Source organism: Acanthisitta chloris, unplaced genomic scaffold, assembly GCF_000695815.1.
Source record: "Acanthisitta chloris isolate BGI_N310 unplaced genomic scaffold, ASM69581v1 scaffold26238, whole genome shotgun sequence".
NCBI classification, from domain to species: Eukaryota; Metazoa; Chordata; class Aves; order Passeriformes; family Acanthisittidae; genus Acanthisitta; species Acanthisitta chloris.
Genome location: NW_008686846.1, coordinates 11,468 through 38,548, shown reverse-complemented (window position 1 = coordinate 38,548; position 27,081 = coordinate 11,468). Strand labels below are relative to the sequence as shown.

Sequence of the window (27,081 nt, the reverse complement as noted above, 5' to 3'; positions counted from 1 at the left end):
AAAGAGCCATTTCGCCCTCCATCAAGGAGCCGTCTGTCATCCCCATCGAAGGTGAGGCCTCGCTGCTTCCTGTCACGGGGAAGGCGGAGTGGAACTTCAGCCACAGCCCAGGAGCCTTTCTTGAAGCAGGCACACACTCGGTGCTGCCCTTGAGGATTTGCTCTGCTGGATATAGTGCTGAAGTCTCAGTTTTCTCTTCTCCTGTTGTGTTTGTTCTGCTGAGAGCTGTTTGATAGCAGCATCTGGTAGAATCCACGAGGGTTTGAGTGTGGATTGTAGTATTTTAGTCATATATTTCTTTAGCAGAATCTGAGCGTGAATGTTGCCTTTTGAACTGTCATTTCATTTCTGGTGTTTGATGCATTTGCAGAGGAGTGTGCTGGCATGGAAAAATCACAGAATCACTGAGGTTGGAAAAGACCTCTGAGATCAGCAAGTCCAACCTGTGACTGATGACCGCCAGGTCAATCAGACCATGGCACTAAGTGCCACACCCAGTCTTAAACACCTCCACCACTTCACTTCACCACCCCCCTGGGTAGCACATTCCAGTGTCTAATCACCCTTTCTGTGAAGAAATTCCTCCTAATGTCCAATCTGAACCTCCCCTGGTACAGCTTGAGGCTCTGTCCTCTTGTCCTGTCACTTGTTACCTGGGAGAAGAGACTGACCCCACCTGGCCACAACCTCCAGTCAGGTAGTTGTAGAGGGTGGTAACGTCATCCCTGAGCCTCCTCCAGGCTAAGCAACCCCAAATTCCTCAGCACCTCTTCATATGACATACCCTCTAGGCTCTTTCCCAGCTCCATTGCTCTTCTCTGGACATGCTCCAGCAGCTTAATGTCCTTGAAGTGAGGGGCCTGGGACTGGGCACGGCACTCAAGGTGCTTCACCAGTGCTGAGCAGAGGGACAATCTCTTCCCTAGTGCTGCTGGCAGCACTATTGCTGTTAATCAAGGGTCATTGTAAGGTGTCAAACAGAACTTATAATGGCAGTTGAGTAGGGAAAAGTCATCACAGAGGCTAGAGTTGAGCTGGTCCATGTTTTGCTGTCCTGGTGACTGCCCCTCCAGCACCTCAGAGGGGTTGGTTGGGGTGAGAGTAAATGCTGATGCCTGTGTTTTGGTGTTTGCAGTTGTGCCCACAGTGCTGCTGGATGAAATTGAGGCAGCAGAGGCAGAAGGCAATGATGACCGGATTGAGGGGGTGCTGTGTGGAGCTGTGAAGCAGCTGAAGATGAACAGAGCCAAACCTGACACCACTCTGTACCTGAGCCTCATGTACCTGGCAAAAATCAAACCCAACATATTTGCAACCGAAGGGGTTATTGAGGTGAGAGCTGTGCCCTGTCAGCACTCTTGAACTTACACTGGAGCTGCCAACTTGTGAGCAGAGTTGCAGTTCCTCTGAGGCCAGAGCATGATCTGTATGTCTTTGTAGATAACAGAACTCTGTGACAAACTGCTGCAATTGGTATTTCTCTTTCTGCAGCTTCTCTGTTTGCTTTATTGCCAGATAATTATTACTCTGTTTTTGTGTGGATGACATTCCAGGCACTGTGCAGTCTCCTCCGAAGAGATGCCTCCATCAATTTCAAAGCCAAAGGGAATAGCCTCGTGTCTGTCTTGGCCTGCAACCTTCTCATGGCAGCTTATGAAGAGGATGAGAACTGGCCAGAGATCTTTGTCAAGGTTGTTGAACTGAGGGGACTTCTGCTGGACTGAGTCTGTCTCAGTGGGCACACTGGGTTGGGAGATCTGGGTGTGTTGGGGTAGGAGAGCAGCAGAGGATTCATTCTCACTGCAGGGAAGGGGGTAACCAGTGGCTTCTTGTCCAGTGTGGGAATTCAGCTGAAGAAGGCAGAAATTGGGGTCTGGACCTGTGCTCTTAAAGAAAAGTCTCTGGGGTTGTTGGAATGCTGTGGCCTCCTTTGCCTTTTGTTGCCTTATTGCTGCTCTTCTCTGAGGTGCCTTTGACAGTCTGCATTGATGTGTTGCAGAGACTCCTTACTTTCTGAGTTGTCTGTAGAGGTTAAAACAGCCCATTCATTCAAAAAGGCTGAGCTTCTGAAAGACCCATCTTCTATATTTTGGTGATAGAAGTTCTTGTAAAGTCTTTGCTAAACCTGATCAGCTTTTTTGCTTGAGGGGGTCAGTGGCCAGTAGAGCTTGGGATGTGATAGCTGTTTTTTTTGCTCTTATTTGACTTGCCTGCAGCCATCTGGTCTGTTTTTCATCCATGCAATGGTTCTGCTAATCTCCTATTTTGCAGCTGTGTATTAAAAATAATTAAAACCTGCAGAAGCTCACAAATACTTAAGGAATCATCAGTAAAAGCCCAAAAGGCTTGAACATGGGTTGTGTTCTCTTCTGCAGGTTTACATTGAGGACTCCCTTGGGGAGCGTATCTGGGTGGACAGCCCTCACTGCAAGACATTTGTGGATAACATCCAAACAGCTTTTAACACAAAGATGCCTCCTAAGACCATGCTCTTGCATGGAGAAGTTGGACGTAGTGGAGGAGACCTTAGTGCTGGTAAGAAGATGTTTGGGAACCAGGAACAAAGGGTTAGGGAGAGGATGGAGCCTGCTGTGCTTAATGACTTGTGAGAATGGTTTATTACTGGATGGAGTCACATAGACCAGACTTGAGTTCCAGGCATTGCTTTTCCTCTCTTTGGGGCTCTTTCATGTCCAAGGGATGTTTGAGGGTAGTGAAAAACAGGCCTGTTTATGATGCAGCATGAGGAAGCCATTGGCTGTGGCCTCCTGCAGTGTTGCTGAAAGGGATCCCTGAAAGAAGCTGAAGACATCAGAGCATGAGTGATCTCAAGAAAGAGTAGTTGTCTGATGAGATGTGCTGTGTCTTGGTCTCTTCTTAGGGAGTAGCCCACACCCATCCATGACTGAGGAGGAAGACAGCCAGAGTGAGCTGCTGATTGCAGAGGAGAAAATGAGCCCAGAGCAGGCAGGCCAGCTCATGCCCAGGTACAGTGCCTCTTCCTCTCCTAATGCAGCCATGTGGTAGATGTGTCTGTGCTCACCCACCCTGCAGATCTGCCACAGGGAGCTCTCTCTGCACTCCCTCTCCTGTGGCACCTGCTGGGGTGTTGAGCATCAGATGAAACTGGTTGCAGGAGAAAAGAGTAGTTTGTTTGTAATGCATACCACCACCAAAGTGCTGGTCTCTGGACTGGCTTGTGTGGAAATAAATAAAGTGTGATTTGTGTGGCCCAGATATGAAGACCTTGCAGAGAGTGTGGAGGAATATGTCCTAGACATGCTGCGGGACCAGCTCAACCGGCGCCAGCCCATGGACAATGTCTCCAGGAACCTCCTTAGGTTGCTGACAGCAACCTGTGGCTACAAAGAGGTGCGTCAGATGGCTGTGCAGAGACTGGAGATGTGGCTGCAGAATCCAAAGGTAAGGATAGGAGCTGTTGAAGCACAGCTCTTCTGGAATCCAGCCAGGAGGGCTGTGTACTCTATGCCAGTTACATTTCTGGTCTGTAGTGGCAAGTGGGTGGAGCCTTTCTGCTCTTCCTCTGCAGTTGACCAAGCCAGCTCAGGACTTGCTGATGTCAGTCTGTATGAACTGCAACACCCACAGCTCAGAGGACATGGAAGTTATCTCCAACCTGATCAAAATTCGTCTCAAGCCAAAAGTCCTTCTCAACCACTACATGCTGTGTGTCAGGTGAGTGACCAGGTCGGTGATGGGAAGAGAAAGCACTGTGGAATATATGCCCAGTGCCTTGACTGGTTTTAAATACCATCTTGGACCATGGGGTGTCCTGTGTTAGTTTAAATGAATTTCATTATTCTGGAAGTCTTTCAGTAATGCTTTGATATTGTCAGACATATGTGCTGTTATATCCTTTTCACTTTTGTGTGCTAAATGCTTCAAAGAAAAATCAAAACAGCATGTCCAGCTGCAATGCAAAGTCAGTTCAGGTGTCTCTGGTCTTCCCTTGCAGAGAGCTGCTGAATGCACACAGGGATAACCTGGGCACCACCATTAAGTTTGTGATTTTCAATGAACTGTCAAATGCAAGGAATCCCAATAACATGCAGATCCTGTATACTGTGCTTCAGCACAGCTCAGAGCAAGCTCCAAAGGTAGGTGCAGTGTCTTGTGTGACTGATGCTGACCCCAGAACCCCACCTGACAGATTCAGTTGAGACTCAGATGAATCTTTTCACAGACAGATGTATTGTCCTATTTTCAAATTACAGTATAGCTCTTGGTAGGAATAAACATACATGGATGTTTTCTAACTCCCACGTTCTGAGTGACCAATTGCATTAGCAGTTTCATGAGAGAAATGTTATTACAGCTCCCCAGGGGTCTGAAGGGCAGGATACCACCAGCATGGTTTCCTTGTGTCTCTGCATTTTGTGGATGCAGATTCATTTCAGTGTACTGAAAGTTTTCTCTTTCTGTTTGGTCCCAGTACCTAGCAATGGTGTTCCAGGACCTTTTGACCACCAAGGACGATTACCTGCGGGCTTCAAGGGCTCTGCTGAGAGAGATCATCAAACAGACGAAACATGAGATCAACTTCCAGGCCTTCTGTCTGGGTCTCATGCAGGAACGGAAGGAGGCCCAATATGCAGAAATGGAATTCAAGGTACCACTTTCTGCCCTGGATGTGCCAGTGGTGTACTGAGCTCTCCCATATCTGCTTTTCTGACTGTTCTTTCTTCTGCTCTTTGGTATCTGAGTGAGTCACTGTTTGTGTGTCTCATGGCAGTGCTCCCATATCCCATTTCCAAACATCCATGATCATCATTTTTGATGACAAAACACTTCCAGAAGGCAGCTTTGGGTATTGCTGATTCAACTCACTTCTTTCTCCTTTCTGTTTGAAGGAGCGGTTTGTTATCCACATAACTGATCTGCTAGCGGTCTCCATGATGCTTGGTATCACAGCCCAGGTGAAGGAGGCTGGAATTGCTTGGGACAAAGGAGAGAAAAAGAGTAAGCAGAACAACCTAGGTTCCCTCTGAAGATGGTCAGCTTGGTAGAAATCATCAGCCTCTCAGACTGGGGGAACATAGCAGCTGGGGATGGGAAGGGGTGCGAGTCTCCATTCTGAACAGAGGCATGAGGGTGCTTGCTGTCATCCTGAGTCTGACAGAGTAGGGAGATATGTGGCATTTGCATGGCTTGGTGCTGCTTGTGCCTATGGAAGCAGTGGTTGAGAGGCTGGGGAAAGGGAGCTGTGCATAGGGGGTTAGCCATAAGGATCACCAGGTACCTGAGGCTGAGAAGTCAGACCTTTTGGGTGGCACTGAAGTGGCTGCCCAAATGTCTTCTCAGAACATTAATTTGCCTGTGCTATGTGTTGGGGGGTTTTGTGGCAGCAAGTGTCAGAAATCAAAATATGTGTGCTGTCAGTGCTGGGATGCTCAGGGCTGTCTGATATACCTCTCCCCTTCTCTTGTTCCCCTTCTCTAGTGGAAGATGTCCCTGCCTGTGTTGTGGGGGTTGGAACTAGGTGGTCTTTAAGGTCTCTTCCATCCTGTGATTCTGATTTACTGTTTATGCCCCAGAGCCTTGGTTACTGTCTGCTTTAGAAACTGCCACCCTCTACTGCTTGGCTCCTGATGGGGCTTGTGATCTGACTGTTTTTCAGACCTGGAGGTGCTGCGCTCTTTCCAGAACCAAATTGCTGCCATCCAACGCGATGCTGTCTGGTGGCTACATACAGTTGTTCCATCTATCAGCAAACTGGCTCCAAAGGACTATGTGCACTGGTGAGAGACAGCCTGGTCATCTCTGTGTATAACCAGTCCCTTCCCCAGCAGTGTGTGACATGTTATGATAAACCAGGGTTTGGTTAGATTTTTCTCCCTTTATCAGGTAGGGAGCAGACACAGTTTTAGCAGGGGTCAGGCTGAGACTGTCTCCTGTGAAACTCCTTCAGATGCATCTTCTTAACCAGAAATATATGATCATTGAAAAAATTTCTGATTTGTATTATTGCTCAATAGAGCATTTCCAGTTATCTGACCAAACATGATCCCCGTGGAGCTCTTGTTCTTTTGTTGGACATCCTTTTTCAGTCTGTATGGTTGAGGGCTGCTCACATAGCTTCCTGTGCCTACCTCTGGAAAACAGGTGGTATACTGGGGTCTTGGTACAAAGCATTGCTGAGGCAGGTCAAGCCAGAATTATTAGTAAGCAAGATAGGTTACTAGAAGTCTAAGAGCCCAGTGCCTATACTGTATAGTCCTCTCTGTTCTGATTCATGTTGTTGCCTTTGCTAGACTAGCTTATCTGGGAAGGCTCCTTCCTGTGTAGGATGGAAAGCTTTAGCAGGATTTTGGTGAGACTGGACTGTTGTATGTGTTCTTGAGCCTCACACAGATGGTATTTACTGTCCTCTTTGTCTCTACAGCCTCCACAAGGTGCTCTTTACAGAACAGCCAGAGACCTACTACAAATGGGACAACTGGCCCCCTGAGAGTGACCGCAAGTGAGTGCATGCCCCTCCTGTAGCAGGGTGCAGGCAGGGAGCAGCTCTAGCTGGAGGCAGAGGAATGGATGTTTTCTGGTGTTCCTTATATAGCTCTGGGGGGGAGGTTTGGAACTGTGCTTAGATTTTCTTCATCTGTTGCGTTGCCTTAAAATTGAGGGGTGTTGTTTCATTCTCCATCTGTTCCTCTTCCTCCTTCTTTCCTGTTCCCTGTGCCAAGCTGTTCTGTATCTTGATGTTGTAAGGAGGGCAGCCCTGCACTGTGTGGGTTACTGGGGTAATGTTAGAGAGCTCAGACTCAAACAGGCTGAAGTGTAGAAATACAAGGCAATGCGAGTGATACTCCAAAAGTGATTTGTTCCACGTAGTTGCATTTGGACCTGGAGACCAGGGAAGGAGTTACAAACTAAGCCGTGACTTATCTTCTGCTCAGATCAGTTCTAGGGTGTGTGGAGGGTTCCAGGAGCCCTCCTGCTGCTGTCCAAAGAAGCATGAGTGGTGTCTTATGTCTCTTGCAGTTTCTTCCTTCGCCTGTGCTCCGAGGTGCCCATCCTGGAAGACACGTTGATGCGGATCCTCGTGATCGGGTTGTCGCGGGACCTCCCTCTGGGCCCCGCGGATGCCATGGAGCTAGCAGACCACTTGGTGAAGAGAGCTGCAGCTGTGCAGGCAGATGGTGAGACTGCACAGAAGCTCCAACCAGCGAGTGGTTGCTTCTGTCTCTGTGTCCTCTTATTGCCACCCAGGGCTGAGGCAGCTCCTACCACCTACCAACGAGCCTTTGCATCACTTAAAGCATATTTTAGTCTTGATGGCTAAGCATTTGGCTCAAAGCCAGACATGTACTGCTGCTGCTTTCTCACTGGAGAAGCTTCTTATTTTCTCCTACTGTTTCTCCCAGTTACTAATTTTGTATCATGGAGCGTTTGGGAAATTATTGGTTGTGTTAAGGATGAAAGACTGTGAACAACCACCCAGAGTTTTGAGTCAGCATTTTTAAATTCAATTTAGTCCTTTATACATACTGTAAAATGAAATTTTTAGGCTATGCAGAAATGGAAGGGTTGGAAGTTAAACTAATTAACCAATGTGTTATGTGCTCTTCCCAAGTCCATTATTCAAACACATACAGAACAGCAGTTAGAAAAGCAGCCTTAAGTCTTACCCCCATTATGAATTCATTTAGCATTTGTCTAAATCATCCCTGAAGAGTTCATTCTTTTGAACCGTGTGTGTTTGTGGCAGAGTTCAGGGGGTTGTCAGAGTTTGGTTCTAAAGCATCTTGCATGCTTCTGGTGCTGACTGGTTAATGGCAAAACCTAATCCAGATCTGGTCAGTGCAAGTGGAATGAGCTAGACTTTGCTGTTTAATGTCCTCTGAAAATGTGTCCAGCCTCTCAGTATAGCATTTTAAGTGCTGCACCATTTCAAATACTGGAAGACTCAGAGTTAAGTTAGAGTGAGTCTGAAAGCTTGCAGCAAAGTTGAAGTGCATTTTTAGTTCCTCTGAGCCCCAGAAGTTCTGAGTGGATTCGCAGCTTACCTGAAGGAGTTCTGAAGAAGTTACAAGTATCATATTGGATGCATTTGGGAAAAAAAACGCTACCCTTAAGAATTTAAACCAAATTGCAGCTGAAAAGCTTAATATCCTTATATATTGACTTGTAGCTTTTTTAAAATGTTGTTGCTTTTTAAATGTTGTTGGGTTTTTGTTTCTGTAATATCCTGAGAGCAAGCCCACAATAACAGAGTTGCTTGAAGTAAAATTTTTCTTATACTGTGATGCTGTTCATGAAGGACTTTCAGCCAGGTAGACAGGTCAATAACTTGCTCAGTCTCTTCTCCTCCAGATGTCGAGGTCCTGAGGGTAGAAAGAATCCAGCTGATCGATGCAGTCTTGAATCTGTGCACTTACCACCATCCAGAGAATATCCAGCTACCCCCAGGGTAAGGGTTATCACATAGACAGTCTTGTTATGATCTAGCTCATTTTCACTTTGTGACTAACAATCCTAGCTCACAGATTTTAAGATGCTTTTCCCTATTACAATTTATAATAACAAAATCATGAGGAAACCTTTTCAGTGTCATGTTCAGGTGGGAATTTCTCTAGAGCAGTCAAGACCCAAGTCATGGAACAGTCTCTGCTCTGCAAGAACTCTGACCTTGCTCTAGAATTCTTTAGTGGAACCGTGCTGTCCCTCCTGAGTGGGCTTTTGTGGGGTTTCTTGGTGCTTGTTTTTTTTCTTGCAAGCCACTGGACTGATTTGGCCGAATCTAAATTGTGCATGGTTAAGGAGAAAAGCAGACTTGAGATGGGCTTAAGTAACCAGATCTGACCAATTCTGTCTGTTGATGGCTTTTGCAGGTACCAGCCTCCAAATCTGGCTATTTCTACCCTCTACTGGAAAGCCTGGCCTCTCCTGCTTGTAGTGGCTGCATTCAATCCTGAAAACATTGGTGAGTGTGGACATTTCTCAGGATGCTAGTTCTGCTGCAAAAATTGGCCCGGGTGCTTTCTGCTGAAGTCTGGTTGCTTGTGTGCAAGGCCTGTGCTGGGTTGGTGAGGTAACTGCAGTGAAACAACTGTATTCCCTGTGGGTGCAAAAATACACAGTGTGAAAGTTTGGAGCAGCATGTGGCTGGAATCACCTTGTTTGTGCTCAAAGTGTCATGAGCTCTTCTTGGCGGAGTTTTTATCTCCCCACCTTGGAATGTGTTAGAGTATATATAAAAGCCCTGATTTTTTCCATCTGTTCCTGATTGTCCTCTTTTCTGCTGCAGGTCTGGCTGCATGGGAGGAGTACCCCTCTCTCAAGATGCTCATGGAAATGGTCATGACCAAGTAAGTATAGTTAAATCCCCATATAAATCAAACAGACCACTGAAAACACTGTTTCTGAATGAAGTTTGTGCCACATGGCTCCTTCCTTTCCAGTGAGACTGGTGTGAAATAAGCTGGTTGGCAGCAACACTGCAGTTGGAGTGGGAGAAGTGCTTTCCCTCAACAGAAATATTATCAGTAAGGGAATAAAGCTGAGAAAAAGGAGGGGATGAGTGTAACATGCCTTGCTGAAAAGGTCTCAGTCTCCTGGCTCCATTGGGTAGCTGCCCTGTTTCTTCTGTGTTGTCTATCAGAGCAGAGGTCCTGGGGTCTTTCTGACTGTGGTTCATGACTTTTGAATAGGCCAAGATAACCATTTTCTTCTTTTTTAACTTATTTCCTCAGTAATTATTCCTATCCCCAATGTACCCTGACGGATGAGGAGACACGCACGGAGATGATTAATCGTGAACTTCAAATCTCCCAGAGGGAAAAACAGGAGATTCTTGCATTTGAGGGTCATCTGGCTGCTGCATCCACAAAACAGACAATTACAGAGAGCAGCAGCCTCTTGCTGTCCCAGCTGACAAGTCTGGACCCTCAGTAAGTAGCCTTCTGCATTCTGGTGCCATCATGAAATCCCAGTTATTGCTAGTCAGGAAGTCCAACTGCTCCATAGAGTGGTTGATGTGGGCCAGAAGAGTCTTGAGGTTTGGTAGTTCAGTCCATGGGCACAGAATCACAGAATGGTTTGGATTGGAAAGGACCTTAAAGATCGTGTGGTTCCAACTCCCTGCCATGGGCAGGGTCACCTTCTATTAGACCAGGTTGCTCAGGGTTCTATCCAACCTGACCTTGGACACATTGATATTGTGTCACATTTGGTCCTGGTCCTTTTGTTGCCACCCACGTGTCGTTCATGCACTACTGAACTGACTGATCCTCATCACACCAGAGTGGAAGTGTGTCAGCCTGTGGATAACTTCTTGTTTCTCTGGCAGGGGCCCCCCTCGCAGACCTCCACCACATGTCCTGGAGCAGGTGAAAAGCCTGAACCAGTCGCTTCGCTTGGGTCACCTGCTGTGTCGCAGTCGTCATCCTGACTTTCTTCTCAACATCATTCAGAGACAGGTGGGCTCCCTCGAGGGTTTGGCTGTGTTGAGATCTGATCCCTTGCCTCTGAAACTTGAGCAGAGTGGGGGGCAAAAGGAAGCTAAGTGAGATGCAGATGCTCAGGAATTAAATGGTCAGTGTGCTGCATTTATTCTCATGTTACTCTCCTGCCTCCTAGGCCTCCTCACAGTCAATGCCATGGCTGGCAGATCTGGTTCAGTCCAGTGAGGGCTCCTTGGATGTCCTACCTGTGCAGTGCCTTTGTGAGTTCCTACTTCATGATGCTGCTGATGAATCAACCTCAGGTGAAGAAGAAGAAGAGGGTGAGAGTAAGGACCAGCGTGCCAAGAAACGCCAGGTGAGTAGTCTCTTGGAAATCTCTTCTGTTGTCTACTTTCTGTGCATCCCAGATTTGATTTCACTGGACAGGCCAACTTCTCACTCCACAGAGACAACAGAAACAGAGGCAATTGCTTGGACGCTTGCAAGACTTGCTGTTGGGTCCCAAAGCAGATGAGCAGACAACCTGTGAGGTGCTTGACTACTTCCTGCGACGCCTGAGTTCCTCCCAGGTGGCCTCTCGGGTCCTGGCCACGAAGGTGAGCAAAATGAACATCACCTTGACTAGGGTCTGTCAGAAGATGAGGACAGAGCCCCAGATTATCCTGAATCCAGAGCCAGCACAGTGAAATTGTTCCATGCCATCCTCATTCAGCAACTTGTCTCAATCTTCAAACCCCATCAAATGCACTTTTCCCTGCTGCTAAAAGTTTTTGTTCAACACCCAGTTTGTAGTTTTCTTAAGACAGAGCTGGATTTTGCTGTGTTTCTTAAGCTCAGGTGTAGATCACTTTCTACATGGAGTAACTGGCAGAGGCTGTTGTCCGTGGGGAGTGTAAATGAGTGAGTGTTTGGTGCTCGAGAGCGTGATCAAGGCAAAAAGGAGAGAGCTGGGGAGAGAAGAATGAAACTTCAGGGTCTCTGTCAAGAAAACACATTATATGGGAGTTAAAACCTGCTGTGTGCTGCATTTGCAATGTTCCATGGTATTTGCAGCTTGTATCTATTATATTCACTAGTATGAAACTAGCAGTCCAGCTGTGGCTTCAAATACAACAGCTGTGTCCATGTGACTTCTGCAGGGCCTGTCCTTGGTGCTGTCAGAAGGAGGAATGCGTGATGGAGAGGAGAAAGATCACCCCATGGAAGAAGACTCTGGTGATTCTGAACTGCTGCAGGGATATCAGTGGCTGCTGAGAGACCTCCCAAGGCTGCCCCTGTTCGACAGTGTGAGAGCAGCAACAGCTGTGGCCTTGCAGCAGGTAGGTGTTAGCAGCTGAAGGGATAACAGACCAGATTGTTCTTTTTCTGCTCATGTTACAACAAATCTGAACAACCTGTGTCTGGGTGTGACATTGGCATATTTATATGCATGCAGAAGAATTTTTCTTATGCTGGTGCTTGTTTTTGTTAAATCCTGACTTCTAATGAAAGGAATTCTCATTCTAGGCCATCCACATGGAGACAGATCCCCAGACCATCAGTGCTTACCTGGTGTACCTTTCCCAGCACGCCCCAGTGGAGGAGCAGGGACAGCACAACGACCTTGCTCTGGTGAGAGGAGGGATTGCACAGGGAACACCTGTCATGTCCCAGGACAGCAGTAGGCATGGGACTTGCTGTACCAGCAGGACGAGATTTTTGGGGCCATGTGACTGATAACTGCATGTTTGTGTCTCTGCATATGTGTTGAAAGGCAACCTGTGTCTTGGGTTCATATCGTGAAATTATATCAGATCAACAACCTCCTGTCCAGCAGCCCATCAGATGGAATGGGGAATGCAGGAGTGGATAGTGGTTTGAAGGAATTACCACCACCTGGCAGTGTTTCATAAGTAAGCAGGTGCTAAACCTGTAGTCACATGTATCTGGAAACAGGATGGGAAGTCAGGATAGTGGTGGGATGTGCACTCTCCTGTAACCAAAACTAGCTTTCTCTTGGGTGTCTCTTCTTTTTCAAAAAGCTTTTGGTGATTCTTTTTTTTGACAATGAATTTTGTTTCATTGTTCTGTCTCTGGTTGCTTTATTTCATTGCTTTTAAGGCTTATGTGCTGATGCTGCCTACATAGATCTGTTTAGATACACGGAGAAGGTTAAATGATAATAGTCAGTAGATCTTTTTCTTCAGAGAAATGCAGATTTTTACTAGGTAAATGCTTACTTTGTTATGGGATGCATCAGAGTGCTCACCTGGGGACACTGTAAGATGCATGCAAAGCCTTTTCCCTGGTGTGTCAGTTCTACTTGAGTGGTGTCAATCGGACTGATGATGGAAACTGGAGAATGTGATGGAGTGAAACAGGAGGACCTGACTGTGTTGTCCAGTAAAGACCTCAATGTATGTTTTTCCCTTGCAGGATGTAGCCCGACTGATAGTGGAACGCTCTACCATCATGTCCCACCTCTTCTCCAAGCTCTCATACAGTGCTGAATCTGATGCAGTGCTCGTGGCTCTTCTCTCCATCTTCTCTCGCTACATCAAGCGCATGCGGCAGAGTAAGGAGGGCGAGGAGGTGTACAGCTGGGTGAGTCACTCCCTGCAGGTGAAAGGAACTGAGCAAGTTAACAAAAGAGAAGCCCTTTGTGGGTTACTAGTTATGTATAAACCAGATCTGGTTCAAGAATTCCCTGGTCTAAAAATAATTGGATGTTGGCATAATCTCAGAGCCAAGTGTATGTGTTTGTCAAAAGCTTTTGTAACTGCCTTGAGTATCTTTTGTGGCCACTGTTGGAGATATTACCAAATCACTGAATATACAAGTTGGAAGGGACCCTTGAGGATCATCTAGACTGGCTCCTGGCCCTACACAAGACATCCCCAAGAATCACACCATGGGCCTGAGAGCATTATCCAAATGCCTCTTGAACTCTATCAGGCTTATTGGCTTATTGGGCTGTGTGAAACTTTGGTCTCACTACATTTGTCCATTCTCATGTTTTCCTTTCGTCTGTAGCTCAAAGATCTCATTCTCCTTTCTCTCCCCACCTTTGTTCATCCTGGTTTTTACTGCCTTTTTCCAGTCAGAGTCCCAGGATCAGGTGTTCCTTCGTTGGACTAGTGGAGAAACAGCTACTATGCACATCCTTGTGGTTCATGCCATGGTTATTCTCCTGACACTGGGACCACCTCAAGGTGAGTGAAGTGTGTTCAGATTTATTCAGGGTGCTATGGACAATACAGAGAGCCTTTCCTCTATCTGCCATCTCTTAACAGGTCAGGCTCATGTTAATCCTTCTACTTAAAGCCTTGTGCCTTGCAGTACTTGTTAGTAGCTGTAAGATCTATCAGAATATTGCTGCAGAGAGTGAAGGCTTTTCAGGCTGATTTTTTCTGCCTTCTTCAGACAACAGAAAATATTAAAACAACAGTGTGTTCTGGTGTATTGATTTGACAGAGAAGGACAGGGTGTTCTAGGTGCTTGTGAACATGGGAAATAATTTTGTATCCACTTTTAGCAGGGGATGGTGATTTTTATACCTTACTGGATATTTGGTTCCCGGAGAAAAAGCCTCTTCCTACTGCTTTTCTGGTTGACACCTCAGAGGAGGCTCTGCTGCTCCCTGACTGGCTGAAGCTGCGTATGATCCGCTCCGAGGTCCCACGTCTCGTGGATGCAGGTGAGCCTGTGGCATGTTGGTGTTCCAGACCCTCCTGAAAGAAAAGGGAGAAGCTTCCCTGCTCAGGTGTGCCCAGCCATCCTGCTTGGATGCCTTTGGGTGGGGACATCAGTCACTATTATGTTTAAAGTTGGGGTGTAAGTCTGTGTGGGTATTGTGTTTCCTGTGTGTTTTAAAGGAAATGGGAGACTCTGAGTTGGAGTCCAATCTTTTTTATAGCAGTTCAGATGGAACTAAGCTCTACATTCACCAGACAACAAGCACAGCACTGCTTCCATAGGGCATGCTGTGCTTGTGGTGTGGAAAGCAGTGTCTGAAGGATGTAAGCTAGACCTGTAGTTACTTGTGTCCTTGCACAGCTTGTCAGTGCTCTCTTTCTTCTTGGTATTCAGAGCTTTCATCCTATTTTACTAATTAAATGACAGCTGTCTATAGCCAGTGATTGAATTATTCAATAATTCCTGCCTGCAGCCATCAACAGATAGGGTGGAAGTTATTTTTTAATACAAATGATTGTGTTACTGAGGTTCTCATCAAATTAAACAGAAGATCAAATTAGCCAGTGAGTGAATTAACTGGAAGATGCAATAAGGCAGCAATGATTTGCAGAGGAAAGAAAACATAGTAGGCAGCTGTCACACTTGTGGCTTTAGGCTCTCTGCAGCCCTGTCATTAACGTGTCACTGTTGGTCCCACCAAAAGCACAAAGATCAGGTAATAGAGATGACTCTCTGTGGACAATTCAGAGGGCTGAGGACTCAGTGTTTGTGTATTTCAGCCCTGCAGGACCTGGAGCCACAGCAGCTGCTTCTCTTTGTTCAGTCTTTTGGAATCCCAGTCTCCAGCATGAGCAAACTGCTGCAGTACCTGGATCAGGCAGTATCTCATGACCCACAGACGCTGGAGCAGAACATCATGGACAAGAGTAAGAGCTTCATATGAGGCTGACTAGGCATTTTACTTTGTCTTGAACAGTTTTCATGAGTATCTCCCGTGACTTCCTTGGAAAAATTCAATCTGGTTCAGCAAACTGCACAGGCTGTTTTGGCAGCTTGTTGTCACTGTAGACGCCTCTCTAGTGCTTATCTGGGTGGCCCTTGGCTGTATTTCCTGAAATAGGTTAGGATTTTGTGGGTTGGAGTGTACAGAGTCTAAAAAGTAGTTTGGAAGGTACTTTGTGAAATAAACAAAGTTTTCAAGGCATCGTGTTTACAAAGTCCTTAGGAACAGGAGATTGTCTTGTCTGTGGGAGCTGTACAAACAGACAGTTCTGTCCTGCTTTACTAAAGAGAGTGAGATGGTGATGTGTTCTTATGTTTTTCCGTTTTTCAGACTACATGGCTCATCTTGTGGAGGTTCAACATGAGAGAGGAGCAACAGGAGGCCAGACTTTCCATTCCCTACTCACTGCCTCCTTGCCAGCCCGCCGAGGTACTGCCTGGGATAGCCTAAATATCAGAGTCATTCCCCAATCTTCCTTCCTTCATTGATGTTGAGAGGGGCAGGAAGAACCATCTTCAAAGGGGGTTGTGTTGCAATATGCCAGCAAGCTACACATAGACACCAATCCTTGCTAGAGTTTTTTGCTCCTGGGAAAGGGAGGCGTTCCAATATTTTTTGAGTTTACTGCAGGGATTTTTTCTGCATAGTATGGAAAAATAGGTCTTGCTTGGATTCAGGAGAAAAGATGCTGAATTCCTTAGTAGTTAGAGACTAAAGCTGAAGGTGATCCAGTGTTGGGGTTCCAGATGGTAGCCACCGTAACAACAGTCTCCTTTCTTTCCTTTTATTCTTCTTGCAGACAGTGCTGAGACTGCAAGGTCAAAATCTAGTCCTGAGAACTCTCAAGGCCAGAGCCGGATCCGGGCCTTGAGCCAGGTCCGTGTTCTGGGCCCAGAAGATGATCTGGCAGGCATCTTTCTGCAGGTACTGTTACAACCTCAGGCTGATTAGCTGCTTCCCTGCAGCAGCTGTACAAAAATCCATTTTTCTTACACTTGCATCTTGTGACCCCCTTCCTCCTGCAGTGTTTGCGGGCACTAAGTATGAAAGCCCTGCACGCAGTCAGGCTGTGCCATTACAGCCTGGTGGAATTGATACTGGCAGGAATTCCTTCGTGTAGTTGGAACATGATGTGGCTTTTCATCGTGCATAGTACTGTCAGTGCCTACTAGCATGTTACTGTCTCTGCACCTTGTTTGTTCTGTGTATAGTGCCTTTCCTCTCAGCAGTGGATAGAGGATTTGCAAAATGCTCACAGGGCCTTGGCAGCAAAACTGTGTGCAAACAGCATTTGTACTCTGGCTTGTCTGCTTGCAGAGCCTCCCTCCCTCCACTGACTCCAGAAGGAGCCTACAGGGAATTAATTGGCCAAGTTGGTTGTCTGTATTTGGGTAGTATGGTGATCCCCCTGCAGTGTCAGTGTGGATAGCCATGCTGGCATTGCAGAAATGCTGCTTATGTTCATGTACCAGGCACTAAATTATTGAAAAAGCTGTATCAGAAGGTTCCTGTTAGCCCACAGTCAGTATAATTGTACAAGGTAAATCAGTCCTGTGTTTATGGTGTAGCAACTCCTTTCCTTTGCTGTCACAAACTTATTCCCTTGCGTATCCCACCAGCTTTTCCCACTAAACCCAGACCCACGATGGCAGAACTCCAGCCTGCGCCCGCTCGCCCTGGCCTTGCAGCAGGCCCTGGGGCAGGACCTGGCTCGTATCCGGCAGGGGAACACGCAGGTGAGCGGGATCACCCCGCGGCTCCTGCAGGCAGTGGCTGCACTGCTGAACTCTGCACACAGTGGGGCCCTGGTCATGGCTATGCATCGCCACCACTTCATCTCCTGCCCACTCATGCGACAGCTCTACCAGTATCAGGTGAGCAGTGTGACGTGGGGAGCTGGGTGGCGTTTTACAGAGAGGGGTCAGGAGGGAGGAGAAAATCTGCAGTGCATCTGCTCTGCTCTGCACACCTGTGTAATGCTGAGTGTGACACAGAGGGGCTCAGCTTGCTTGGCCATAGGCAGGTGGGTGCAGGCTGGTCACATTAGCCTAGCACTGCTGGGACTTACACCTAACCCTGCAGGTAAGCCATACCTGACCTAACCTGGTAACTGCAGCACTGTGGATTTGCAACTATGGGTTTCTATTGGTTTTGGAATCTCTAATTTGTGCTAATTTGTAGCATGGCCATGTTTTACAAGCCAGGACATTTGCAGACAACTTGAGAGCTGAAGTCTAATTCATAGAATCATAGAATCACAGAATGGTTTTTATTAGAAGGGACCTTAAAGATAATCTAGTTCCAGCCATAGCAGGGATGCCTTCCAGTAGACCAGGTTACTCAGAGTCCTGTCCAGCCTGGCCTTGAACACCTCCAGGGGTGGGGAGTCCACAGCCTCTCTGGGCAGCCTGTGCCAGTGCCTCACCACTCTCAATGTAAAGAATTTCTTCCTACTATATAATACCTGTTCTTCACGCCCTTGTCAAAAATTCCTTTCCAACCTTCTTGTAGGCCCCCTCTAGGTACTGGAAGGCTGCTATAAGATCTCCCTGAAGCCTTCTCTTCTCCAGGCTGAGCAGCCTTTTGAACAATTCCTTGAAAAAGTCTTCAGAGCAGGCCAAGATTTAACCAGTGAAGTATCCCATTCCTTTCCTCATGATTAAAGAAAGCACAAAGTTACCCTTAGTCATGCTGGAAGAGGTATTTTGTGTGTGCCTGAGTCTTCTGCCTTGCATTTGTACACTAGAAGCTGCTGCCTTCATTGAGTGAGCTGTGGGCTGACAGAGAGCTGTGTTCTGTGTATTCTTGGCACTACGTGCCACTGTCTACATCTTTCCTGACATCTTTGTTGTATTCTTGATGTGTGTATAATCAAGTCTCTTTTGTTGCACTCCCCAGCGCTGCATGCCACAAGACACTGCCTTCTCCTCACTCTTCTTTAAAGTGCTCATGCAGATACTGCAGTGGTTGGAGAACCCTGCAGTGGAAGAAGGTCCCCTGCGTGCTCAGCTCAAGGCCTTTGCTGTGCAGTACTCCTCGAGGCACAGGATCACTGATGGTAATGGTGTTGGACAGGTTATGGAACTCAGAGGGGACAAAGTGGAACAAGAAAGAGACAGAAGCAAAACTGCACCCAGAGCAGGAAGTGTGGTGGGCAGCCCTTTAGAGAGGTATCCCTAGGAGTGGTGAAGAGAGGTTTTGTGCTGGGCTATGTGAGCATGTGAACAAGTGACTTAACTCTGGGGGTTTGCAGTAGACACCTGGTAGCATCTCACAAAGCACAGCAGGTCTCTTAGGGAAAACTTCCAGTTTATCAGGCTAGGAATTTTGTGCAAACTGTAGTCCTGGTAGATGAGCATGAGCCTCTGGAACAAGGTCTCATCATGTCTTGTAGAGTTGTTTATCATCTGCTGTCTGTTGGGAGAGGTTTGTAAGCAAGAGCTTAGGCATGGAAATGGGTTTGTGGTTACAGAGCTTTGTCTTAGTCCCTGTAACATCCTGGAGAGCTGCTACTGGGTTTGGCGGGAGTAAAATGGCAGTAGTGTAGTGTGTACATTTGAGTAGCTGTGCCCTGCAGCCACATCCGTAGGACAAAAGCCTGATGTGGGGGCTGACTTGTCCCTGTGATGCCAGTGCTATGATTTCTTTGCAGTTCGAGGTGGCTTCTTGCACCTCACAGAAGCTCTGACTTTCCGCCATGACCCTGACTTGATCAGCTCCACAGTCTGTGCCATCATTGCAACCCTGAAATCAGGAGAGAAGTGTAATGTGGAGCCTGAGCTCATCAGCAAAGGTATGGCTGTCTTTCTGCTCTCCTTCCCTCTTGCAGCAGCAGGTTGAGCTTCCAGCCCAGCAAGGGAGTGCCTGCTGTGCAGGCTATGGGAATCTGCCTTCTGCCTGGATCAGAAAATGTGAACTGATCTAGGCTTGATCCTATCTTGTATCACCTCCTTCCCTGCACTGGTATGTGGGTTTATAAACCATTGTCTGGGCCTGGGAATAAGTCTGTCAGCAAACTGTTGGTTTCCACTAACAAAAAGAGAAAGGGAAGCCTATTATCCCAGATAAAAATGGCTTCCCTCCTCCTTAATGAGCCACGCTATCAGCAGTGCTGGACTGATTGCCTTCATGATACTCGTAACGTTCTGTACCTTTCACCACATCCTGAGGTTAATAAGTGATATCTTTCTCCTATTAGTCCTTCAAGGTCTGATTGAAACTCACTCTCCATACCTGGAGGAACTCCTGACTGTCCTCTTCTCAGCTACTGTTGAGACCACTGCCAGGTGTCCTGCCATGAAACCCATTGCTGTGGTGAGCTCCTTGTTGCTCCAGGACAAGGAAGAGACACCAGTGAAGAAGGAGGTGGACAGTTGCAGGTGAGCCTAGGCAATGATGGATATTCACTGGTAGATCTGGGTGCTGCTATCAGCAGTGACACTGGCTTTGTTTTCTCCGCAGTACTGAATCAGCTTGGCCAGGACCTGCCTCTGGCCTTCTCAATGACTGGCTGGAGATGTTGGACCCTGAGGTGATCAGCAGCTGCCCTGATCTCCAGCAGAAGCTACTGTTCTCTTGGAACAAAGTAAGAGTTGTTGGGTAGAGGGACTGCTGTGCTGAAACCACCTTTCTAGAGTACTGACCTGCACCTGGAAACAGGGCAAGGAGTAGTTTTATGTTTTGCCACACATTACTGTTACAAAGCAGTACAGGCTGACTGGGAGGGGAGTTCTGGTGCATCCTTCTCAGTGCAAGGCTTACGTTTTATCTTATCTTTACATCTCCTCAGCTGTGCTCTTTTCAGGACTTCAGAGTGCATTAGAGACACAACACAGTTCCGTAACAGCCCAGCCAGCTGTGTTTTCATTGGTATTTTTGCAGACAGATCAATAGCTTGCCCAAAAATGCTGTACCAAGGCTAAGACTAAAACATGGCCGATGCCATGTTCTGTTAGAAAGTACTGCAGTTCAAATCCTAAATCCACCTGCTGTCTTTGCTGTCTGCCTCCCTGGATTGCTATCCTTCTGCAATACACGTTCTATCTCCTACATCCACCTCACTGCAAGGTCTGTTTTATTACATGCCTTCCTCATTTGGTCCTTTCAGGCAGGGTCCCAGGTGCCTTCCTTTCGCCCCTACCTCTTGGCTCTCCTGACCCACCAGTCCAGCTGGACCACACTGCACCAGTGCATCAAACTTCTGCTTGGCAGAAACCAGGAGCAAAGGTGAGTCTTGTTTTTCAGGCCTAGCAAAGGGCTTTGAGTTGGGCAACTCATTATGCCTGAGAGAGAACAAAGAGGATTGAGAACAAGAGCTGCCACGTTCCATGATGTGTCTGCCAGGAGATGTAACTCAGCCAACAACAGGCTTTGTGACAAGGATGCTGATTTCAGTCCTGCTGATTTGTGTACCTTGATATAAATATTACCTGCTGTTTGATGGAAGCAGCACATAAAGATTTAGCTGTGTTCTAAACAGAAAGTGCTAATCGTGGGTAATCCATCTTGCGTTGCCCTTGCTCATAATCTTTTTGAGCACAGGGTTTGCAGGATGGCTTGGTTAGCAAACTGAGGGCTGTCTCTGTACCTGGGTAGGCTCTGCTGGATCTTTTGGTTGTACTAAACTCCCTTGCCAGTCTTTCTCTAACCCCTTCCTAGCATCAGGCTCCCAGTTTTGATTTCTGGAGCAGCCCTAGCTCTTAGCTACTATACACAGCTCTCAAATACTGAAGTGCCACTGTAGGTAGTATTGTGCTTAAACTTGTTACACTTTTGGACTAGGAAGTGCTAACACCTAATGGTAGTAATTCAGGATATGACCCAACTAGCAGTATTTCCAAAGCTGGTAGTATTTCAGTTTGCTTATTATTGTATTGTTGATCTCTTGCTCACAATTACATGAATTTATGCAATCCAAGGTAACAGCCAGAATAGAATGTTCTGTACATTGGGACAGTAAGGTCACTGGTCTGATTGTACCAGCTGTTTGTGTTAGTGACCTTCTCCTGGCCTTGTGGTGCAAGGCTCCATGTAGCCCCCACACTTGCTGAATGCCATTTGTTCAGCTCCATACCCTGTGCTGTGCTTATTGCAGCAAATATTTAGTCACAATCTGGGAACAGAACCAAACCCCTTCTCAGGACTTAATGGGTCCTATTTTTACATTTGCAGATGTTTCTTTCTTCACAGCACTCATCATGTTTAGAGATGCTTCCATGTGTGTGTGTGCTGCCTGAGGGCTGTGTTGATTCTAATTGCAACTCTGTCTTCTTTTGTCTTCTGGCAGGTTTGACCCAACTGCATCCTTGGATTTCTTGTGGGCCTGTATTCACATTCCTCGGATCTGGCAGGGAAGGGACCAGAGAACTCCTCAGGTATTGATTCAGTTCTTCCAAGATTCCTCTCTAGATGAAGTGAGTGGCAATGCTTTCACAGTGCCTGATTTTTTCATGGCCAAGAGGTGGCTGGAGTGATTCAGGTGCAGTGTGCCAAGTATGCTGCCTGTACCTCAGCTGGTTACTTAGCTGCTCTGCTATGTTAGATATTACAGTGGCAATTTGGAGTCCAAAAACCTGATAGGAACACACAAAGTTTGCCCACTTGGCATTTCCCCTGCAGCAATTGCCACAATATCTGTTAAAGGCACAAGGCTAGAGTGGTGAGCAAGCTGAAATCCAGCTTGGATAATTCCCATTTTGCAAAGAGAAGGATGTTGTGTCTCTTCTCTACAGAATTTCTTTGGTTTGGTGCCTGAATTGTGATTTCTGACCCATCACACATGCTGGGATGGAACTAATTGAGTTCAGAAGTAGAAGAGGTGTAGAGAGGTTTCGTCTGGGGCTGTGAGGCTTTTAGAGCTCTAGATATGGGCCAGTTCTTAAGTCTAGTTCTAAGAGATGTTCCATTCCATTTGAGGAAGGTGTGACTAGAAGGAACTAAGGATGTAGGGATTTGGTGTGGATTCATTTGGGATGTTCTCTTGCATTGCAGAAGCGCCGTGAGGAGTTCGTGCTGCACCTGAAGGCATCAGAATTGATCAGCATGGTGGAGCTGATCCTGGCTGAAGCAGAGACCAGATACCAGAACACTGATGAGGCCTCCTGCACACTCATCCAGTCTCGACTGCCTTTGTTGCTCAGTTGTTCTCATGGGGACCTTGAGAACATCAAAAAAGTAACAGAGTACTTGATCAGCTGCATCCAGCAGTGGGGAAGCAGGTAGGGCTGCAAACAGGGAGCACTGCCTGCTGTAACTGTAGTTTTTGGGCACAGGCAGTCAGGTAATGATGAGACTTGCCAGTATGTCTTCATGAAGAATATGGAGTTCCAGAGCCTGTGTGAAAAGTGCACAGTGTCCTCCCAGAGGCTTGGTGGAATAAGTCATTTTAAGTGCTACTTGGACCAGGAAGATGACTTCAAAAGTGAAGTTTAAGGGCCCTTTTGCTTTTAGGGCTTCAGGATGAACTGCTTGCCATACGTTTTTTTCCCTTTCTGTAAGGCAATGGTTATTTTTAATTACTAGTTCCTAACGTGGGATTTCTTGTCTACTCATCCCTTGAGTCACTGTCCATAATACATTCTGCTTCTGACTGCTATGCTTGCTCTCAAAGCTGAATGGAGACTAGATTGTTTCCTAACAGCTATTTTAGGACTGTGGAGGGAACAGGAAGATGATGTATTTGTGGCAGTGAAATGAACTGACCTAATTTCAACCTCACTTATGGTGATCTTAGGAAGGATACTGCGTAATCTCAGTTGCCATTGCATTGTGCTGCCTCCAGTGCAGACTATGCCAGGCACCTACAGGGGTTTCAGGTGGGTAGAGAACATGCTAGCTAGTCTGAATAGTTGTGGTTCTATCCTCCAGTTGGGGTGGGGATGGCCATGAGTACCACATGCAGGAACTCTTCACTGGAGATGTAAGCAGAGCTTCCTTGTCCTGTAGCTCTTTGTAACTATTTTTCTAACTCCAAATGGCCTAATGATGGATCCCCACAGACTGTGGATGAATCCTGGTAGACAGTGAATGATTTGAGTAGTTCTAAAGAAGCAAAGACTTAAAAAATGCTGGTTGAGATTAGTGGTGTCTGCATTTTCACATGGTCTCTTTGCCACATGCAGGAAAGCTGTTGGTGACCTGATGGATCAGGGATGTTTGCTGTTTGAACTAATGTAGTAACCAGTGGCTGACCTCTCCCTTTTTCCTCCAGCTCTGTGGGAAAATGCTGCCAGGACCTTCTGCTGCAGATATACCTGCAACTACCTGAGCTCCTTGTGCCTATGCCTGAGATGCTTCTCACCAGTGAAGGAGCCAGAGACAGCAGCACTTGCAAGGTAAAGTTAGAGGCATAGGAAGGCCCTTTTTCAGTTTGGAGGCATAGGAAGGCCTTTTTCCAGTTGTGTATCCAGAGTGGATGCTACCTTGATGCCCAGAACTGTCAAAAGCTTCCTGGGTAACTGGTTTCTGTACACTGCTCTTCTGTTACCTTTTCCCTGTCTGCACTCTCAGGAGCAGAGTTCAGGTGTGGTTTATTTTACAGTGTCCTTCTATAAAATCGTATAAGTTCTGCAAGTTTCTGTGAGCCAAACACACAAGTGTTCAGGCGTCTGATATGGCTTTGATGTCTGTAGGGGACTGTGGACTTCAGATCCTGTGCCAGCTAGAACATTTCATTTTCTGACAGATTCTACCTGAAAATAATCTCTGTTAACCGCCCACTGTAGCTGGAAAGGAATTGGGAAACACTGCTGAAGAGCCAGGGGATGGATTGTGCTTTAAACTTCTTACTCTTTATTTTTCTTGTAGCTCGATGCCCTGGTTCACAGATTCATTAACCTCCTCGCAGACACCAGTGACTCCAAGTCCTCGGAAAGCCGTGTGTGGGATGCTAATATGGCCTGCAGGAAGTTGGCTGTGGCTCATCCCATCCTCCTCCTCAGGTACCACTCTCCCTTTCACCCCCTGCATGGCCTGTGGCTCATTAAGAAGCATCCACTCTAGTCCTAGAGCAGGAACAAACTTGCAGTATGATGGTGAGAGAATTCACTCTCATGTACAGAAGTCAAGAGAGAGGGCAGCAAAGTCTTATCTCTTACAATGAGGCAGCACCTCTTTTGGCTCTGTGTCTGCCTGGAAATAGTACTCTTGGAATTGGAGACTAGAGAACAGAATATGGGTGGGAAATGCAGCTTGCCGAGTCTGGATAGAACGATCAAGTCCTGAACCCTGTGAGAGGGTAAGGGACACTTCCTTCCAGGAACTGAGGTGTAACAACATGTAACTGTTTCTAGAAAGAGGCTAGATCTGGATTTTTTCTGTTTGGTGTTTCAGGCACTTGCCAATGATTGCAGCACTACTACACGGTCGTGTTCACCTCAATTTCCAGGAGTTCAGGCAGCAGAACCACTTGACCTTCTTCATCCACGTCCTGGGGATCCTGGAGCTGCTCCAGCCGCAGGTCTTCCAGAATGAGCACCAGGCGGCACTCTGGGACTGTCTCCTGTCCTTCATCCGTCTGCTGCTGGTAGGAAAATCCCTGCTCCCCTCCCTGTGCCGCCTGCCAGCCACTAGATGGGGAAGCTCGTGTAACACGGGGCCAGCCCAGCTCTTCCCATGTGAAGGGAAAACCTTCATATGCCTAAGAACAAAAAGGTATTAAGTACCTTTGGAGAGCTTGAAGAGGAGACAGGAGATGAAGAAACTGCTCCCTGGTACCCAGAGGTGCAGTTTGGGGCAGTGCATCACTGCATTTTTTTTGTTAACTCATCTTCTTGATCCTTTCTCAGAACTACAGAAAATCCTCACGACACCTGGCTGCCTTCATCAGCAAGTTTGTCCAGTTTATCCACAAGTACATCACATGCAATGCCCAGGCAGCTGTCTCCTTCCTGCAGAAGCACTCGGATCCACTCCAGTAAGCTTCCTTATGCTGGTTAGCCCATGGTTAGCTCATGGAGAACGTGCACAGTCAGGCTGCCAGGAGCTAATCAGACAGAAAACAGCAAGAGGATGTGACAAAATAGCTGTTAATATGGCACTTTTTCACCCTTAGCTCCCTGAAGTCTCTGTTGAGATGAGCAGCATATCCCTTTTTGTAGGTGAAAACTGAGCCTGAGGAAGTCAGATAATGGTTTTGACTCACATAATGGCCAAAATGCCATACTGAGGCATTGTAGGTCCCTGCAATCATTTTCAAAGGGGCAGCTGGAGGGTCTTTCCTTGGAGCTGTGGCTGCAGGGTCCCACCTGCAGATATCTGGGGAGAATGCATTTGAACTTTAGTTAGGATGAAAAGAAAAGTCTTGTTGCTTCTAAGCAACTGTTCGTTTTAGTGTACATATCTGTGCTGTTATTTGTCCTCCTGCCTTTATTGCTATTGGAAGCTAAACATGCCACCTCTTCCCCCAGTGACCTGTCATCAGACAACAGTGACCTAGCAATGCTGAAGTCCCTCCTTGCTGGGCTGAGCCTGCCTAGTAAGAGTGGCGTCTCGGACAGGGGCTCTGATGAAGAGAAGGATGGTGAGTCTGGGTGGGGGAAGAGTGACTCCAGCTGGTGAACCTGCAGTATGTTTTGGAGCACAGGTGGTTTTGTGTGTGTTGTGCTGTATGCTGTGCTTGTTCCTGTCACAACAGCTCAGTGAAAGGATGTTTAGAGTGGAGAATGGCACTTTTATGCTCAGCAATTGGAAACCAGTAACTTAACGGGTGAATTTGTTTCCCTGCCAGTGGTATCATTACTGGAGCCAAAGAATAGCCCTTTACAAGGGGAAGTTTCCTTCTTGTGGATTTTTCCTTTCTCAGCCACACTTAGGGGTTGACCTGTCAGGGAACACTAAGGGTACATGTATTCCTCCATTGTTTACAACTTGCATGGGAAAATTATTCAGTATTAAAAGAGCTTATGAAGCTTTTCTTCTGGGTGTTAGCTGAGGGGGGTGCCAGGAGGTGCAGTGAGGTTTGAGGCAGTGAGAGAGCCAGGAATAGTGTTACAGCATTGCTGGTTGGCTCATGACACCACTGGTAGGGAATATTGGGCAGTCCATGGCTGTCAGGAGTGACCTGCTCTCTCTCTCTCCCAGATGAAGCAGCAGCTGGCTCCCTCCCCCTTGTCAGTGTGTCTCTCTTCACTCCTCTCACACCAGCTGAGATGGCTCCATACATGAAGAGGCTCTCCAGAGGCCAAACAGTGGAGGGTAAGTGAGGACCTGCAGAGCTGTGCAGAGACACAGGGCAAATGCAGACATTTGCCAACCCTGTTACTTGTCTGTCAGCTACAGGCTATTTTTCTGTTTCATTCCTGTGCTTGGAAGGCTCCAGCAGTTAGGATGTTCCATTTTTGGATTAACTTGTCCATAACCTTCTGTGATTCTGTGGCAGAGGCTTGCAATGATGCTATTAGCACTTAGCTCAGCAGTACTTCAGCTCCCTCTGCTTTGGGGCTCTTCAAGGATCTTTAAGTGCTTTGGGAGATAGTATGAGTAACTGAAGGAGTGCTGCAGTTCATGTGGAGCCAGGTCTGGAGTGCTGATAGGAATGCCATGTTTTTAATGGTATGAAAATACTAAACTGATGAGAAACAGGATTGTGTTAGAAATGCCCAAATGGTCTTCATAGAAGAAAATCATGTTAACCCAGCATATGGGAGCAATAGTTTTCTTCTCCAGAGGTCTTCTGAAATTCCAAGTGTCCAGTATTCAGACCTCAGTTCTGGTATTGGGGTGACAGTTTTCCTTCTAAGGTAGAATAGGAGGAAAAAGTCCTGCCTGGACATTGTTTTTAAAAGAGACACTCTGTGAAGATCTTTCAGTCACAGAGTAAGGTGTTCTGCAGTGGAAACCTCACCCCCCACTCCTTCCCCTGCCTATGGTGTGACAGAGCTGGTGACCTCTGCCTGGGCAGGTTGAGTTGTGCTGATCTGGCACATCTCTGTTCTGCTTTTTGAAGAACTGCCTTTATTACACTCACTCTGTGTACAGGTGGGA

General features: G+C 47.0%; 1 protein-coding gene across 1 annotated transcript in view; it reads left to right on the top strand.

Moving 5' to 3' along the window:
• Positions 1 to 5: 5 nt before the first annotated feature.
• INTS1 (integrator complex subunit 1) overlaps positions 6 to 27,081 on the top strand; it is a gene marked incomplete at its 5' end in the record, with an annotated part of 29,238 nt that continues 2,162 nt past the window's right edge. Inside the window, 42 exons of the mRNA XM_009080364.1 lie at positions 6 to 51; positions 1,136 to 1,332; positions 1,554 to 1,691; positions 2,376 to 2,535; positions 2,882 to 2,987; positions 3,237 to 3,423; positions 3,551 to 3,696; positions 3,977 to 4,118; positions 4,454 to 4,630; positions 4,872 to 4,980; positions 5,639 to 5,759; positions 6,404 to 6,481; positions 7,000 to 7,157; positions 8,332 to 8,428; positions 8,850 to 8,941; positions 9,266 to 9,326; positions 9,711 to 9,908; positions 10,307 to 10,436; positions 10,597 to 10,776; positions 10,868 to 11,017; positions 11,561 to 11,740; positions 11,928 to 12,032; positions 12,837 to 13,004; positions 13,501 to 13,612; positions 13,936 to 14,097; positions 14,876 to 15,022; positions 15,430 to 15,528; positions 15,899 to 16,023; positions 16,719 to 16,973; positions 17,998 to 18,157; positions 18,752 to 18,892; positions 19,298 to 19,478; positions 19,561 to 19,684; positions 20,207 to 20,325; positions 21,386 to 21,473; positions 22,090 to 22,316; positions 23,309 to 23,432; positions 23,905 to 24,038; positions 24,430 to 24,622; positions 24,885 to 25,012; positions 25,506 to 25,618; positions 26,179 to 26,292. Coding sequence (XP_009078612.1) covers positions 6 to 51; positions 1,136 to 1,332; positions 1,554 to 1,691; positions 2,376 to 2,535; positions 2,882 to 2,987; positions 3,237 to 3,423; positions 3,551 to 3,696; positions 3,977 to 4,118; positions 4,454 to 4,630; positions 4,872 to 4,980; positions 5,639 to 5,759; positions 6,404 to 6,481; positions 7,000 to 7,157; positions 8,332 to 8,428; positions 8,850 to 8,941; positions 9,266 to 9,326; positions 9,711 to 9,908; positions 10,307 to 10,436; positions 10,597 to 10,776; positions 10,868 to 11,017; positions 11,561 to 11,740; positions 11,928 to 12,032; positions 12,837 to 13,004; positions 13,501 to 13,612; positions 13,936 to 14,097; positions 14,876 to 15,022; positions 15,430 to 15,528; positions 15,899 to 16,023; positions 16,719 to 16,973; positions 17,998 to 18,157; positions 18,752 to 18,892; positions 19,298 to 19,478; positions 19,561 to 19,684; positions 20,207 to 20,325; positions 21,386 to 21,473; positions 22,090 to 22,316; positions 23,309 to 23,432; positions 23,905 to 24,038; positions 24,430 to 24,622; positions 24,885 to 25,012; positions 25,506 to 25,618; positions 26,179 to 26,292 — 5,872 coding nt within the window. The remainder of the gene's footprint in view (positions 52 to 1,135; positions 1,333 to 1,553; positions 1,692 to 2,375; positions 2,536 to 2,881; positions 2,988 to 3,236; positions 3,424 to 3,550; positions 3,697 to 3,976; positions 4,119 to 4,453; positions 4,631 to 4,871; positions 4,981 to 5,638; positions 5,760 to 6,403; positions 6,482 to 6,999; positions 7,158 to 8,331; positions 8,429 to 8,849; positions 8,942 to 9,265; positions 9,327 to 9,710; positions 9,909 to 10,306; positions 10,437 to 10,596; positions 10,777 to 10,867; positions 11,018 to 11,560; positions 11,741 to 11,927; positions 12,033 to 12,836; positions 13,005 to 13,500; positions 13,613 to 13,935; positions 14,098 to 14,875; positions 15,023 to 15,429; positions 15,529 to 15,898; positions 16,024 to 16,718; positions 16,974 to 17,997; positions 18,158 to 18,751; positions 18,893 to 19,297; positions 19,479 to 19,560; positions 19,685 to 20,206; positions 20,326 to 21,385; positions 21,474 to 22,089; positions 22,317 to 23,308; positions 23,433 to 23,904; positions 24,039 to 24,429; positions 24,623 to 24,884; positions 25,013 to 25,505; positions 25,619 to 26,178; positions 26,293 to 27,081) is intronic.